The 18,442-nt window shown below is 36.1% G+C and overlaps 1 protein-coding gene across 1 annotated transcript in view; it reads left to right on the top strand.

The window, feature by feature from the left end:
- The first annotated feature begins 637 nt into the window (after positions 1–637).
- Positions 638–18,442, top strand: part of Clca2 (chloride channel accessory 2) — a 35,746-nt gene continuing 17,941 nt past the window's right edge. The window contains exons 1-8 of the mRNA XM_042684718.1: positions 638–823; positions 1,591–1,728; positions 4,121–4,271; positions 6,637–6,745; positions 7,847–8,006; positions 9,885–10,112; positions 15,903–16,133; positions 17,270–17,447. Of these exons, the coding sequence (XP_042540652.1) occupies positions 638–823; positions 1,591–1,728; positions 4,121–4,271; positions 6,637–6,745; positions 7,847–8,006; positions 9,885–10,112; positions 15,903–16,133; positions 17,270–17,447 (1,381 nt within the window). The remainder of the gene's footprint in view (positions 824–1,590; positions 1,729–4,120; positions 4,272–6,636; positions 6,746–7,846; positions 8,007–9,884; positions 10,113–15,902; positions 16,134–17,269; positions 17,448–18,442) is intronic.

Raw genomic sequence — 18,442 nt, 5'->3', positions numbered from 1 at the left:
GAGGCCAGGGGAAAGGCCTGTGGCCCTCACAGCATCCAAATTTCTGACAGTTCTCCCTGGGGGAAGTAGATATCTGACACCCTTTCTACAGCCATCAGCTCCTTGCCCAGACTGCCTAACCTGGACTGCAGGACTATTTCCAAGTCTTCAAAATAAGCAGGCAAGGAATCTTACAGCCAACAATGAATGGAGCACAGAAGGGAAGTAGTTACTTGTGCTGACAAACAGGAGGAGAAAAGGAAAGGCACTAAAGGATTTTGTGTTTTTACTACAAGAGGATAAATCTGAACACACTGATTTCCAGCCTAGCCAGGCTCTTTCTTTTAAGCTCCATTGGTTTTATTTACCTCTTTCTTTTGTGAAGATACAAAGTGAGTAAGAGGTGGAAGTTTTCTTGCCAAACTATGATTCAGGGGGAAGCTCAACTACAGAACAAGCACATGTGGCATCAGCGTAGAAAAAAGAAACTTGTTGGGACAGGTCCCAGATAGATCCACCCCAAATTTTTCAAAGAAGACACCTCCTTCATTATATGTTCTAGGGCCTTTCAGTTCAAGAAACTATCTGCTTCCAAATTGACCAGAAGATACAATGTCTTACAGGCCCCTCTGTGAATAAACTGGGGCTTCTCTACAATATGACCCACAGGGGCAACGCTGGAGTCTTCTTCAGCCTGAAGTTTGTAACTCTTCTGATTGCCCTAAATCCAGAACTTCTATTCCTGGATGCTAGAATACGGCTTCAAGGCAATGGGTATGATGGATTACTTGTTGCAATTAATCCCCTGGTACCAGAGAATCAGAACCTCATCCCAAATATTAAGGTGAGTGATACTATAAATTCTGTTTTCTCACCAGACCAGAACTTCCTGGCTTGAATTTGAGACATAAAGAGAACAGTATTTTTAAAAGATAGCACCAAAAATTGTGATTATGGTCAAGTCAGTTTCTGCATCTAATTCTGTGTAGTCTTGCTCACAGTATGTAATCCAGCCCTATTTTTTTCTTTTCTCTCTCTTTTTGTTGGCTACTGTTAATTTAACGATTTTATTGTAGTTGTTTTCAACATGGCTGAGGGATAGAAAAATACCAACTCAATACGGTAAAGAAAGACAGGATGTTTGCCTGATGAGTAAGCATGATACACATTTATTAAAATCATCTTCTGGATCTAATCCTGAAGATGAAAATTTTCAGACAGAAAATTCCACTTAATGTTCTATAAAGTTGCTGATTATTTTCCTGTTACTGTGACAAGGGAAGAACATTACTTAAGAGCCCTTTTGTGTGCTGCCTGAGTGAAAATAATACCCTCATAAGGTCTTGAACATGCCCACAGGTGTGACATAAGGATTTCCTTGGTAAAAGCTTCAAACAGTTTCAAAAGGTAGGAAAATCATGAAGATAAGCCCAAGCACATAATCACTGTCCTCAAATAATCAGATAATCATTTAATTTTTTAAATTTTACTCATAAATTTCCCTGAGCTCTTTAAAAAAACCTTTATTATTTTTATTACTTTCTTTAACTATAATCAAAAAGCCAAAAGATTTAAATGATAAAAATGAGTTTTTCTTTTGCTTAATTATAGGAAATGATAACTGAAGCTTCTTTTTATCTATTCAATGCTACTAAGAGACGAGTGTTTTTCAGAAATATACAGATTTTAATACCTGCCACTTGGAATGCTCATAATTACAGCAAAGTAAAACAAGAATCATATGAAAAGGTAAAAAATCTGAATTTTATCAAATAAACTTCACTCAGAAGGGAAAAATTTCAAAATATGAAGTGTCATTGCTATTTAAATAGGTGGATAATATCACTGGGTAGAGTTGTTGGGAAAATATATGGATTGTATCTTGTAAACATAGGCAATTACCACATACCAAATTTTTTTCTAAACAATAGAAAAGAAACACAAATGCAATAAAATGAGTATTAAATTATGGAGGAAAATTAAGTAAAATGTCATTGCGTTAGCAACTTCCCAGATGTCTTTATTTTGTACCTTAAAAAACTATCTTCACATACCATCTTATCAGGATTAGCAACATGCTAATCACCCATGTTTTATAAAAATAAACTATCTTCATCCCAGGCCAAGGTGAAAATAGTAGACATGACCTCAACCTAAATCAAGCATGCTGTTATATAGAGGAGTGAGAAGAAAAAAGGGGAGGCCAGAAGGGTGTGTTAATGAGAAACATCTGTTTGTCACATTTGATGTGAAATTTCATAAAATCGTTTTAATTCTTAGTTCTCCTTGGAGGATATGCTCAGAAAGTGAATGGTCTTGTGATACAGATAGGTATTCTAATGTCTTGAAAAAGCTAAAAAAAAAAAAAAAAAGCCTTAAAAGCATGGATTTACAACTGGATCAAAGTATTTCACAATCATAGACACTGTTAAGATGGATAGGGTAAAACTGGAAAGAGGACTAGTGTATTAACTTTGGTGGATGCTAGAGATCTTGCATATTCATATGGCCTGAAATTGGTTGTTGTGATCACCAGCAACAAAATTGAGGCTTAGGTTAGTATTTTGTTCCAAGTCAGAGGTCATGAATTACAGAGCCACAATTTGAATATATATATGATTTCAAGACCAATCTGTTTATATTAAGCTACACAGTCTCTTGCTGCCCATAAAGATTATATTAATCCATTTGACCTTAAGTAGAACTGAGAAGAATTAGAGACAATCAACACAAAACCAGGTTGCCTTAATCCTACAGGCAGAGATAGAAAGGAACAAAGCATACATACACAGGAATGTGACCAAACAGAATGATCAGAGGAAAGAAAGTCATTAGCTAGCTATGTTCATATAGCTCTTAGATGCCATTTCTGTTAACCTTGATTAATGAATGATTGTATGTATAAGGGACATGACAGAGTGAAAACTATCCAAAGACATTACTTCTTGAGGTTTTTAAAATGTTTTTTGTTAGTGTGTGTGTGTATATATGTGTGCACACTTGCCTGTGAGCGCCATGTAATGCCCTGGTCTTTCTAACAGTAAATGTTAATTATTCTAAAAGTAATTCATGTTCATTGGTGGAAAAAAAATCCCAACATGGAAAATATTTTCTATATTCTTAAGTGGCACACATATATTTTCAATGCTTTTACCTAGTATATTAGTGATAATTACATACACTGGATTATATTGGAACTACTGTTTAAAAATTAAGTCTCCCACACTACCACCCCACTTTTTAAATTTATATACTTAACTGTTAAGAGTATGTCACAGATAACATGCTATTATGCTTTATAAAAATAAGAAAATATGTTCTATAAAATTGTGCTATCTCTATGGTTATATAAATTATATTTAGTATTTTACATAAGAAATTGTTCAGCAATAGTAATTGAAATGGTTAGGATACACAATGAAATTTAATTTAATTAGAATAATTGTTTTGGTGTCACTTGCTATGGGCAAGGCTAAAAAGAAACACATTTTATTGGTTTCACTGATACAGTTACCCATAGAAATTTGTTTACAAAAGGCTGTGACTCTTTACACTATAGCTCCAAATGATGTGTAAATGTTCTAAAAAGTTCTTTACATATTTTATTTTATATTTATTATTTTATAGATATTGTATATATTATTCTACAATGTGTTATAATATCAGACTTTTATAGTGTTGTCTTTTAATCTGGAAAATAGTAAGGTCAAAAGGAGATAAGAAAGGCCTCTCACTTGAAAGACAAGGACTCTACCACTTGAGCTATGCCCCTAGTCCTTCATTCTAGGTTTGTTCTCTAGATAGGTCTTACATTAAACACTGGGACTGGCCTGGAACTGAGATCCTCCTACCTCTGCCTCTTAGCTGGGATTACAGGTATACAACCAGTATAATTTGTTATGCTTTTTAAATAGATGTTTTTGAAAGTAGCAAATGACAGGCAATGTTAACTATGAGTACTTTCTCAACTCCATCTACAGGACTTTTCTTTTCTTTTCATTCAATCAGGTTTTAAAGGAAGGTATAGTAAATGGTACAAATCTTAGGTATATGATTCAAAGTACTTAAAAATTATATAATGTTATGTCCTCAAATTCAAAGTTAAGGTACAGTGTACTACACTTCGTTTTTCCTAATATAGGCAAATGTTATAGTGACCAATTGGAATAGTGAACTTGGAGATGACCCATACACCCTACAATACAGAGAATGTGGAAAAGCAGGAAAATATATTCATTTCACACCAAACTTCCTGCTGAATGATGACTTGACAGCTGGCTATGGATCACGAGGTAAGCTTCACCTTATCAAAAAGTAGCCTGTGGCTACTTTTACAGTATTTTGTGCTGGTGCTGAAAGGACATAAAACCTGTTAAGGACTTAACATTTGGATGGGGAGACAGGCCATAAAGCCACATGCACATGCAAATATGAGGGACAAAGTGAGCCAGGAGGGTTAAGCACCAAATTAGTGGTCCAGAAGGCTCTAGGAATCCAATGAAGGAATTTTGATCCATATGTGGTTAGAACAAGACTCACAAAGGAGAGAGGCCTCAAGATTGACATCATTTTTAATTAGAGAGTATGAATGCATCCGTAGCTACAGAGGAAGCCAAGCCATGTTTGAGATTGCTGGGCCTACAGACAATGCAGATTGGGTATGGGAGAAAATGCTGAAATGTTCCCAAGGGGAAATTGATGTGATATACAGCCTAAAATGCTGACCTGTTCAAGTCACCACTGCAGGTTCATAAGCACAGGAGTAACACTATCACAAGACTTCATCAGTCAGTCTCTGAATACTCAAATCAATAAGGGAGAAACTGGATATCAGGAAGATAAGAAGTCCAACAATGAGGCCATGAGACTTGAGTAAAAGAGGATGCAGTAAGAAAAGAAGGCAAGAAAGATAATCATGAGAGCTTCCTTCTTAAATATTTTCATTTTATCCTAACAACTAAGTGATGAAAAATATCCAAGACTTTAAAAACAGAAACAGAAATGTGGACTTGGCCACACAGTGAAAGGTGAGGTTTTTGTGCAAGCAGTGTAATGAACAGGACAATGTCAGAAATCGAGGGTATTGCTGAAAGGGGAAACTATAAGTATGGATTTAGGTGAGAAGATGCAGGGGTGTAGTGGACTGTCTTGCAGAAAGTTCATGCTATGGACAAATGGTGAAGGCCAGCACTTAGAATAGAGGTCACCAGTCACAGCCTGTAGACAGACTGATGGACAGTGGGTGAGATCTGAGGAAGAAGCAAATAATGTAGATCAAGGACTAATTCTCCAATCTTAATGTTTGTTTTGAGGAAGTTTTTTATTATTTAAATTTGTCTTATATATTTTTTGGACTTTTAGACACATACAATACGATAGATTACTTTCTTGAAAACCATTCTCATTCAGCTGCTACCTTTCAAATAATGTTCTAATTTTAATTTTATTTAAATAGGTTTTGTGATTGTATAATTAGCAGGCAGGAAAGCAGCATACTCTAAAAAATACACTTTATAATACTTTGCAAAAAGCCTGGTGCCAGTAGCTCACATCTATAACCCTAGGTACTCAGCAGGCTGAGATCTAAGGATCACAATTCAAAACCAGACTGGACCAGAAAGTCTGTGAAACTCTTATCTCCAATTAATCACTAAAAGTCTGGAAATAGAGTTGCGCTGAATGTGGTAGTGTCAGCCTTGAGCAAAAATGCTGAGGGATAGTCCCTAGAATCTGAGTTCATCACCCAGCACACACCCCTGCAAAAAGTACCAGGAGGTGCTAATAATCTCTGCACCAGCATATGCCTTCACCAGAACTTCTAAATTTCATGAGTCAACACTAACTTCCCTCTAACATATTCAGCCTGTCTGTTCTCCTCCCTTCATTTGTCCCAAGATGCAAAAATTGCACAATATGACATAAGCGCTGAGTCACCTTAACAAATTACTACCTGAGTTCCCAGAACTAAAAAGGAATATGTACTTTGGGAAGGAAATTCATTTGGAAAACATCTATGAGGAAGAAGTAAATTATGACCTGAACTTTGAAGAAATATGACACTTAAAGAGTTGAGACAAACATACAAAAGATTTGATGCTGATGATAAGAATTTCCTTCAATGTGTTTGGAAAGCATAAACATGAAGAATAATGAATAAAAATAAAAGAGAAAAACACATCCTTCTTGGATGTGCCTTTCTTCCTCCCTAGTTCCTAGGTCTCAATTATTGTAGATACAATTAATTACTTATAAGAAAAAACAGACATGCTTGAACAGCAACAGACTGACGGCTGAGAAAACTTTATTTACTTGCCTGGGTAGATATTTTCCTAGAGGATATTCTGAACCTACAGGTCTCCATGAAGCTAAATAGAAAGATGTTAGAAGATTCATTGGGGAAATGAGAGAATATGGGATTATTGGTTAGCTTCTACTAGATGTACATTGAGTAAAACACTGCTTTGCTTTTGCAAGACCAAACGTATTTTCATGCTGCTTTTTTAATGATGATTGGACGTAGAATAGGAAAAACTACAAGAGAATTCAACTTTGGTCCTTTGGACTGAGGGTTATCAAGCCCTTGGGACTGACAGGGTTTGCAAGGCTCATTGATGAGATTTCTAGGAGTTCAAAAAACAAAAGTTCTCTTTTTCACAGGCAGAGTGTTTGTCCATGAATGGGCCCATCTCCGCTGGGGTGTGTTTGATGAATATAACAAAAACAAACCTATCTACATAAATAGGAGAAATCAAATTGAAGTAACAAGGTCAGTACTTGTGTTTCAAATTTATTATTTATTATTCTTGAATTAATAAAGAAATGATAAATGATAAAGTGCTCTAAATGCCTGATTGACACATATTTAAATATTACATGATACAAAAATATCTTACAGATAAATTGTTGATAATAACAATGGAAACTTAATTGATAAGGAAAAGACACTTCCATTTTGTTTTTAAATTTTATTGCTTTTTCAAATAGGAATATCTGAATCAAATATCAAAAACAACTTAAAAATTATACTTTTTGCTTTTTCCATTGTCTTATTTGGGTCCCTTTTTCATTTCTAATATTGGTTTCTTATTTTCTGTGTTTCTTCAGGAAAATTCAATAAATATGAATATATATTCTTCCTTTAAAAGAATCATATAATAATCTATTGTGTGATTACACCATAATTATTCAATCAATCTCTTGTTGGATAGTCAGATCAATTTAAATCTTTTGCTATTGCAATAACACAGTATGTCATAACATTATACATACACTATTCCTATGTATGCAAGAAGATTCATGAGTCCATTGGATTCTTCCAAGAAGTAGGAGCTGAAAGAGTTCTCTCAGCTGTAATTTTGATTACTATTCACTGACTCTTTTCCTAAAAGCAACAGTGTTTCAAGCTCAGTGACAAAATTTGAGATTGTTCAATGAAGAAGGAATTCTTTGAAATACCATCCTTGTATGTTCATTCTATTTGTTCCCTTTATGAATCCCCTTTATGAATCCCAAGTGAATACTACCTCAGTATGTTGCTGCTCATGCCCTTCCTTGGGCCTCCCAAAGTTCTCCATTTCCTAATGGTTTGTTGTGGTCCTGTTTCGTTTGGTTGTTGAAACCTTTTGCAATTAAAAAAAGGCTCTTCACCATGTACCAATAACATCATGTTCTAATTTCTAAAGTAAGAGCAGGTTTAATCCTTGAAACAAATTATTATATAAGCTAATCAAGAAAAAAAGTTATAAAGGCTGGAGAGAGCACAAGGCCATGAGTTCAAAGGCAATACCACCAAAAGAGGAAGAAAAAAGGAACTGTAAATATTTCTAAAACAGATCTAATTCCCAGTTGTTCCTCTTTCTATTTTTAGGTGTTCATCTGACCTTACAGGCATTTTTGTATGTGAAAAAGGCCCTTGTCCCAAAGAAAATTGTATGATAAGTAAAATTTTCAAAGAAGGATGTACATTTCTCTACCATAACATCCAAAATGCAACTGCATCAATAATGTTCATGCAAAGTTTGTCTTCTGTAAGTATGTCTTTGAAATTACAAGCTACTGTAAGGTGCCAGCTCTTCCCAAGATGGATTAATTATTAAAGTATTTAAAAAATAAGGCAATTAAGATCCATAGTACCACCGACCCCCCAGCTTGGGCACCTTAGAGCTAGCTCATCTAATTTTATTTTACACATTAAAAAGCTGAATTCCCTCAAGATAATAACAAGTGGATATTCCTTTAGAAAGTGGTGATTTACTTTCCAGGGAAGATTATTTTACAAGTGTACTCTGGCAACCACAGAGGAAATTACCCATGTGGTAATGTTTCTTATAACCATTCACAGGAAAATATATCAAGTTAATGAAAGTGAAATAACAAACCATTGTGTTTCTCTTACTTGAGAAAGAAAACACCACTATATTTTAATTGTTTTCTAGTCTAGAACTAGGGGGAAGTCGACTAACCTTCAGCTTTCCACCTAATCCTTCCCATAATTCTGTTTACTGACATGTGATACCTGTATAAAATCTAAAATATTATTTTAAACCGTATTATTTAAAAAGAGTGCTCTGTAATGGGTGTCTTTTATTATCTGGCCAGTTCATATTCTGTGAAGAAAGTTGTATGAATAGCCTAATTTTTCCTAGAAGCCTGTTCTCTGAGAGAACATGGAGTCAGAAAGGAGGGATCTAACTACCCAGTCTTCTTTGGAGTCTGCTTTCCTGATTGCATGTACTTACCTAATTCCCAGAGCCCAGGGAGAGCGTAGTGGGCAGGTACCTTTATTGAGTTTTCTGTTTCCATGACTGAAAGATGCTGCTGAGATTAAAGCATTACTTTTGTTTTTGTTTGTTAATATTTTAGGTAACTTTTCCTTCAGTCTGGTTTTAATCAAGGATAGACGTCATTTGTAACTTCAAGTTGACTTTTTGTTTCCCTTGTCCTATTCATTACATTTTTAATTTAGACCTTTCACATTTTAAGCCAATCTAGTTCCAGTATTTGATGCATATTATTTGACCCATATTTGACCCATTTTGGCTAGGAATACGCTTTATAATCTTTTGAGAGACATACAAAAACTATGCAATCATGAATTCACATTTGTCTAGGTATAGTCATGAAATGGGGGGCACGGGCTGAAGGGAAAAAAAGCTGGTTCTGCACCTGTCTCCCACCCTACTGAGAAATTCATACCCAAAGCAGGCATTAACCTTTCAAAGCTTCAGCTTCCTGTCTATAATGTTACAGATGGGACTAGAAAGCCCAGAGGTTCCTTTCAGCTCTGAACTCCCACACTGTAAACAGGAAGTATCAGTTCTTGTAGGAATAGAGCCAATGGGAATAAATTTATGATCACTTATTTTATAATACAAACCATATCTAAAATGGAATGCTGACATAGTTTTGTTATCATTAAATGAGTTATCCTATATTTCTAAGTATGAGGAGGGTTTCAGGAAAGTACAATTGTTTTTCCTTCTATTTTGTGCTTACAGAGGTCAATATTTGAACTAGATAATATATGTTTACTAATCTATAAAAAGTTTATCATTTAATATGATTCCAAAGAATAGGCTAGCCAATATAACATCTCCCAGGGTGTTTCCTTAACATAATTTCATGCTAAAGAAATCATGAGAGTGTTTTTATTACATAGGTACATGATATATGTACATGATATGCTATCTGTTACCCATGTACAAATAAACTTTAATACAGATTGCTAGCAATTCACACAAGGCTTGCCAAAGTTCATTTGCAAACTCATGGTCATTTTTGCAGGAAGAAGTAGCACCGCCCTCTTAGCTTACCCTTTCTTTTATCTTTAATTGCCTGAGGTTGAGAAGTATGTTTGGTCTGGGAGGAGTGCTTCTAATCTTTGATAGACTTTGCTCTTGTTCCAGGTGGTTGAATTCTGTAATGCAAGTACCCACAACCAAGAAGCTCCAAACCTACAGAACCAAATGTGCAGCCTCAGAAGCTCATGGGATGTAATCACAGATTCTGATGACTTTAATCAAAGCTCTCCCATGAATGGGATTGAGCTTCCACCTTCACCTACATTCTCTGTCCTACAGGCTGGCAACAAAATGGTCTGCTTAGTGCTAGATGTGTCTAGCAAGATGGCGGAGGTAACATTTTGAACTAAAGTAATTGTAAACCATCTTTTCTCCTATCAGGTTTAAATTATTTTTATTTTTTCAAGTGCTAAGAATGAGGTTGGGTGAATGAAGGTTTGGAACAATCAAAAGCATCTTATTTTCTTGGAGATGAGAAAAACAAATTCAAAATGTGGCACAGAAATTGCAATAATTAGATAAATAAAATCCACAGATAGCTTTTCACCCTCATTTTTTCCAACCAACTTTGACTCACAGCCACTATCTGGTCACATTCTATTAGTGATCACACCTCATAGAGACAGTAAACTGAATATAAAATAAGCATGCATGTCCCTTATGTGTTTATCTTCTACATCATTGTTGATAGAAGACTCTATCTCAGTCATCTGGTGATGTAGAAGTCTTCTGGAAACCCATTCTGGAAAACACCAGCTTGCAGAGGGGGTTGCAAAGTTCTGGAGCCTTCACTTACAGTCTGTTAATCAAAAGTAAGATGACTTTCCTGAAACACACATTTTCTTCCTGTAAAATGAGGATAGTAATACCTACTTCCATAACATTGAACTGTTAAAGATTTTAGGAAACATGTAATTCAGTTGTTGAAGATAGGCATTATTAAAATAAGAATCATGGGGAATATTGCTCAGTTAGTAGATACTGAACATATCTGAAGGTCTAGTTTCACTTCCAGCACCATATAAATTTTACTTAAGGGCTAGGATGTAGCTTAGTGGCAAAGTGTGTGCCTAGCAAGTACAATGTTTGTTTGTTTGTTTTTACTGTTTTCTTTTGTTTTAACTCTTACCTGAGCCTAGGAACAACAAACTGTGCCCATGGGCCAAGCCTGTTCAACAACCTGTATTTTCACAGCTCATAGCAAACAGTGGTTTTACAATTTAAATAGTTGAGAAAAAAATCCAGAGAATTGTATTTTATGGCAATACTTTGTATGAAATTCAAATTTCAATGTTTATAAAATTAGAATATATCAACTAATTTGCTATATATTATCTATTGCTACTTTCAAAACTATTATAATAGTTGAAACCCAAAATTTATGGCTCATAAAATCATAAACTAACATCCAGCCCTTTACAAAAACACTATAGATCAAGGATCTATATTCCTAAGATTTTCCTAGTCTATTTAATCCGTAGGTGTGCTACCAAATGTCCCCTCCCGCCTTGGCATTCAGAGAAGTCACACTAACAGCTTGAGGTCAGCCGTGGTAAGAATATTTATCCCAAAGAAACTGGCAATTGCCAAGATTAGAGCTCATTTTCTAAAAAAAATAATAATAATAAGGCTAGCTATTAAATATTGCCAGAACATTACCACTGGCAATAAGGAAATTAGGGGGGTTGAAGTTTGAGTGATAGCCATATTTTACTTAGAGAACTGATCAAGCAGAGAACTTGCTTTAGTCTCTAGATCTATAGTCCTAAATATATATGTCTTCATTGACTTGTCTCTCTAATATGGGAACACCATTAGTAAGTACAATCACTATTGAGTAATTTTGTCAAATTGCCTAACTGCTTTTGACTAGGGCATGGTTTCCTCAAATATAATCTCTGGGTGACTTATATTGGTTATCTGTATCTGTTAAGCAAGAACAGATGGAATGAAAGGGAAGAATGCTTATAATCAAGAGAAGACATGAAATATATAGGAGGGAAATAATATAGTAACACATTCATAGCAAGGAAACCTTTCCTCCCTTTTCCTGTGAGTATTGTCTTTGACCTATCTTGGTCAATAATTCATTTATCAGGTGCTCAACGCTTATCAGGTGGTGGCCTAGATGTTACAGAAAGAACAAGAAACAGCATCTGGTTTGAAACACAATTTATTGTCATGTATTTACATTGCAGTATGATATGGACCCATAAGGCTTAGAGTTTTTGTGGCAGCATTACTAAAGTGGCACCTACTATTATAGAAGAAGATTTCACTATGAGGGTGGACTTGAACTGAATCTTGAAAGATAATTAGTTGTGTTAGGCGAGGTGAAGGAAGGAGAAGGGAGGACATTTCTAGAATGGAAAGATTTTGTTGTGGCCAAGAGGCAAAGTCAAAAGGACTTATTTAAAAAGAAGATCTGTCTAGTATGGCTATAACTAACAAGCAGATAGATCTGAGGAAGTGATCAATAGAATGAAGATATGGTACGGATTTGAGAAAAATTTAGGACATGAACTTGATAGATCTATTAAAGATATAGTTTGTTTACTGTTTACAAACAGTAAAAGAGAGCCCCTGATTTCTGGCTCATTTAGTTGGGTGTTGATTAGGAATGATGACTTGATGATGGTGGTAATGGCAATAATTGTTATATTTTTTTTGCTTACACAGTATTCATTGTGCAGATGAGAAAACCAAAGCTATAAAAATAGAAGTAATTTTTCTATCATCACATAATAATGCGAAGATAAAAGTAGGATTCAAAGTCCTTTTTTGCCACTCTACTTACTTCCCAATTTGTACGAAAAACAATATTTCAGAAAGGAGGTGTTGAGTTAAAAGTGTATTGATTTTGAAAAGTCAATAGGACATTAAATTAGTAGAGTTTCCTGGGAAGTGTGGAATGTGGGTCTGGATATTAAGGTAGATACCTGGGTTGGAGACAGTCTAGTCATCCTTGAACAGGTGGACATTAATCCTTGAACAGGTGCCAGCTTTCCATGGATCTTTTTCATTTTATTTTATTGTAAAGATGCTGTACAGAGGGTTAAGTTAAATGAGTAAGGTAATGAATACATTTCTTGTCAAACATTGTTACCTCTCCTTTGTTGTTCTCCCACTATCCCTTCCTTTCCCTATCCCCTCCACCCCCACCGAAGTTGTAAAGTTCAGTTCTGACATAGTGTCTTGTGAATATTGTTGTTGCAATGGGTCATCCTTTGTCCTCCTTTCAGCATTTTGTTATTCCCTTATCCTTCCCCAAATCAGATAAATGTATATACTAGATGGAGGGTACCAGAATCAAAGACAGTGATTGCCACGGCTAAATCAATGGAAAGAGGAAAATGAAATAAACTAAGAAGAAAGAATTAGATACAGTACATTGGTGACAACAAGGTCAATAACGAAAAAAAAAAAAAAAAGACCTGTTGTTTCCTTGTCTTGGGGTTCATTTCAATTAGCATCATTTTGTATGGTCATATGTACATAGCTATCAAGCTATTATGATTCTCTACCAGAATTATCTTAGGCATATACTAATTACTACAAATGAAGGAAACCATAAAGCCTATGTTTCTTTGGCTTACTTAGTTACTTACTATGTTCTTCTGGCTTATTTCACTTAATACTATTTTTTCCAAGTCTTTCCACTTCCTTATGAAAAGGGTAATATCATTCGTTCTCATAGAAGCATAAAATTCCATTGTGTATATATACCGCATTTTCTTGATTCATTCATCTATTGAGGGGCATCTGAGTTGATTCCATATCTTAGCTATGGTAAATAATGCTGCAATAAAAATAGTTGTGCTGGTAGTTTTAGTGTGGCCTAGCATGTAATCATTTGGATAAATGCCCAGGAGTGGGATTGCTGGATCTTTAGGGGAATTCTATGTTTAGTCTTTGGAGGAACCTCCATACTACCTTCCAGAGTGGCTGAATCAGCTTACATTTCCACCAACAGTGTAGTAACATTCCCTTTTGGCCACATCCCCTCCAGCATCTGTTATTATTTGTTTTCTTGATAATGGCCATCCTAAATGGAGTGAGATAAAATCTCAATGTGGTTTTGATTTGCATTTCTTTTATGGCCAACGATAAATACATCATGCTTATATAAGAAAACATCATTGTACTTAGAATACATTTTGAAGTATACAGTGATAAAGGGGCACAATGACTGGAATCAGTTCTCAAATATTTCAGGAAAAACACATATTTCTTCAGAGATAGAGGTGTGGCTCAATGGTAGAGCACTTTTTTCATGTGTCTATTGGCCATTTTTATTTCCTCTCCAGAGAAGTCTCTTTTTAATTCTTTAGCCCACTTATTAATGGGGCGGTTGCTTCTTTGGGGATTTATTATGGGGGGGGGGAGTAATTTTTCCAGGGATGCAAAGCTGGCTCAATATATGCAAGTCAATTAATGTAATTCAACACATTAATAGAAGCAGGGACAGGAACCACATGATCCTTTCAATAGATGCAGAAAAAGCATTTGACAAGATTCATGGATCTTTAAATTCTGAATTGTAGATTGTTCACAACCAATTTCTTTTTTTTAGTATATATTTTTTAATTGTAAAGATACTGTACAGAGGGATTACATGAGTTACATGAGTAAGATAGTGAGCACATTTCCTATCAAGCGTTGCCACCCCTCCTTTGTTTAGCCCCTTCCCTCCCCACCTTTCCACCTCCTCCATCCCACCACCACCCCCCGCCAAAGTTTTCAACATAGTGCCTTGTACATCTCATTGTTATAATGGGTTAGCCAGTATCTTTATATCGGCATTTTGTTATTTCCTTTCCCCTCCCCAAATTAGAAAAATAAATATACAAGATTCAGGGCACTGGAATCAAATACAGGGGTTGTACCATGGGGGAAGAACATACAAAAGAAACAAAAAAAATCACATAGTACATCATAAATACATTAGAAACAACATCAAGAAAGATAAAACATCTTCTGTCCCTATCTTGGGGTTTATTTCGCTTAGCATCATCTTATATAGTCATATGTACATAGCTTTTGACTTTTTCTGCTTGTCCTAGATATATACTAGTTATTGCAAATAAGGGAAACCATGGGACCTATGTTTCTTTGGGCCTGGCTTACTTCACTTAATATAATTTTTTTCCAAGTCTTTCCATTTCCTAACAAATGGGGCAATGTCATTCTTTCTGATGGAGGCATAGAATTCCATTGTGTAATTATACCACATTTTCTTGATCCATTCATCTACTGAGGGACATCTGGGTTAGTTCCATATCTTAGCTATGGTGAATAATGCTGCGATAAACATAGTTGTGCTGGTAGCTTTAGTGTGGTCTTGTTTGTGAACATTTGGGTAAATGCCCAAAAGTGGGATTTCTGGGTCATAAAGATCTCTGTGGAGTCTTTTGAGGGACCTTCATACTGCTTTCCAAAGCAATTGAACAAGTTTACACTCCCACCAGCAATGCAGTAGGGTTCCCTTTTGGCCACATCCCTCCAGCATCTGTTGTTACTAGATTTCTTGATTATAGCCATCCTAACTGGGGTGAGGTGGAATCTCAATGTTGTTTTGATTTGCATTTCTTTTATGGCTAGAGAAGTTGAGCATTTCTTCATGTGTCTATTGGCCATTCTTATTTCCTCTTCAGAGAAGTTTCTCTTTAAGTCTTTAGTCCACTTATTAATCGGGCAGTTGTTTCTTTGAGGATTTGTTGGGGATTTAATTTTTTGGTATATTTTAGATAGGAGACCCTTGTCCATTGATGGCTAGTGGCAGTCTTCTCCCAATCCATGTCCTTTCTATTGATCTTGCTAACTTAATATCCTTTGCCATGCAGAAGCTCTGAAGTTTCATGCAATCCCATTTGTCCAACCTTTCTTTGATTTGTTCACAACCAATTTCTCTTCCCTCAAACCTTGCATTTTTTTCAAAGCATGTGTTTTGTCCTGCAATCAATCAAGGTATTCTAGCATTGTATCATTCTTTACAACCCAAAATAGTATGATGCAGTATATTTAAACAATTAGCAGAGATACTTGCTAAGTGAATTACTTGGTTATACTTTTGTCTATCATTCAAATGTTGTTCCATTTCTTTATTCCTTTTTTGGAACATAGGCTGACAGACTCCTTCAACTACAACAAGCAGCAGAATTTTACCTAATGCAGGTTGTTGAAATTCATAGTTTTGTGGCCATTGCTACTTTTAATAGCAAAGGAGAGATCAAAACTCAGCTACGCCAAATTAACAGTGATGATGACCGAAAACTTCTGGTTTCATATTTGCCAACCACTGTATCAGCTGATGCAGAAACCAGCATCTGTTCTGGGCTTAAGAAAGGATTTGAGGTAGAGTATCCTAAGCCGCAATCACCACCATCATGAGTTGCTTTTCCATTTAATATCCAAGGTTCCTTCTGATTAGGAGTGATCTTTTGCAATGTGATTACAGTCACCTCAACTATTGGAGAATAGTAATGAATCAGCATAAAGTCAGGAATCATATCTTGTTCACATGGTATTCTCTGTGCCTAGAAAAATACTTGGCATGTAATAGTTGCTTTAATGCTCACTTAGAGGATGAATTAATTAATTACTATAATGATCAAGGCAAACCAACTAAGCACTTTATAAACTGTCCCTGTTTATTTTGATACTGTCCCGGCTGTGGCTACTGCTATCCTTGGGTTTCCAAACTGGCATGTATGGTAGCTGCTTATAGTTATGTAAGAGACAGTTAAGATCAGAGATACGTATCCAAAATGTCAGAGTCCATCTACCTCGGAATCTAAGATGGACCCATATGTCAAGCATCTCAATGCAAACAAGACATCAGCTGTGGTAGTCACTGCCTATAGTCAAATGTTTCTCAGCCTAGCCTGTCCACTAAAACCACCTGATTAAAAGTCACTTAAGAGTTTGGGAGTATAGCTCCATGGCAGAGTAAGTGCTTGACATTCATGAGTTCCTGGGTTTGATCCTAAACATCAAAATGATAATTAATAACAACAAAACAATGCTTGGGTTTCATTCCCAGATATTCTGATTTCACTGATCAAGTGTGTAACAGTTTTTAATTGATTAACGTTTTTAAATCCCCACTCCCATTTAATTCTAATGTGTAGCTAAGCTTGAGAACTACTGCTCTCAGTCCACTTACTGTATCTCAGAGGCAAGGCTCCTGTGCAGTAACATATTCTGTATCCCTGTTCTAGACACTGTTCTAACCTATGAATACATCATAGTGATACAAAGAGGAAATGTTTCTTCCCAGAAGCAAACTGATCATGGCACATTAGAGTGACAAGGGCCGTGAAGTGGTGAGGAGAGGGCTGCATGTGGGAGGAGCAAGGACCTAGAAAACTGTGAAGGACCTTGAAGAGATATATGCTCCACTGGTGGGGAATGTAAAATGACAGTGAATTCTTCAGCTCAGTGAGACAGTTTGAAGCTCTTCTTCCAAATGTCTGATGCTCTCTGTTCAGGTGGTTGAAAAGCTCAATGGAAAAGCTTACGGCTCAGTGATTATCCTGGTGACCGGTGGAGATGATGAGCCTGTGGAGGACTGCTTGCCCACTGTGCTGAGCAGTGGCTCCACCCTTCATGCCATTGCCCTGGGCTCGTCTGTGGTTGGAAAACTGGAGACACTGTCACATCTTACAGGTTAAAAAACATTTCTAAAACACCTTATCTTTTACAGCATTTTTGTATATATTTTTATTGTAAAAATACTGTGCAGAGGGGTTGCAGTTACATGAGTAGGGTAAGGAGTACATTTCCTTATCAAGCGTTGTTACCTCCTCCTTTGTTTTCCCCCTACCATCCTTTCCCTCCCACCTTCTCAACTCCTTTCCCACACCCCCGAAGTTGTAAAATTCATCTTCAATACAGTGTCTTGTACATCTCATTGTTACAATGGGTCAACCTGTATCCTTATTTCAGCATTTTGTTATTTCCCGCCCCCTCCCCAAATTAGAAAAATGTATACACAAGATGCAGGGCACCGGAATCAACTATAGTGAAAATGGGGGTTATACCATTGGGGAGAAACATACAAAGAAACAAAAAAAATCACATAATACATTATAAATACATTAAAAATAACAAAAAGAAAGATAAAACCTCTTGTGTCCCTATCTTGGGGTTCATTTTGCTTAGCATCATCTTATATGGTCATATATACATAGCTTTTGAGCTTTTCTGCTTGTCCTAGACATATACTAGTTATTGCAAATAAGGGAAACCATGGGACCTGTGTTTCTCTGGGCCTGGCTTACTTCACTTAATACAATTTTTTCCAAATCTTTCTATTTCCTAACAAATGGGATAGTGTCATTCTTTCTGATGGAGGCATATTGAATTCAAAACACAACCATAAAACTCAGATTGTATAAGCCGGCTGCTGGTAGCTCAGGCCTATAATCCTAGTCACTCAGGAGGCTGAGATCTGAGGATTGCAGTTCAAAGCCAACCTGGGCAGGAAAGTATGTAAGACTCTTATCTCCAATTAACCATAAGAAAACTGGAAATGGTGCTGTGGCTTAAGTGATAGAGCACTTGCCTTGAGCTGAAGAGCTGAGGGACAGTGCCTAGGCCCAGAGTTCAAGTCCCATGCCCAACAACACAAACAAACAAAAAACAAAAACCCTCGGATTTTA

This window comes from Dipodomys spectabilis, unplaced genomic scaffold, assembly GCF_019054845.1.
Source record: "Dipodomys spectabilis isolate Male_0828 unplaced genomic scaffold, ASM1905484v1 ptg000002l, whole genome shotgun sequence".
Taxonomy (NCBI): Eukaryota; Metazoa; Chordata; class Mammalia; order Rodentia; family Heteromyidae; genus Dipodomys; species Dipodomys spectabilis.
This window is presented reverse-complemented; position numbering and strand designations above follow the sequence as displayed.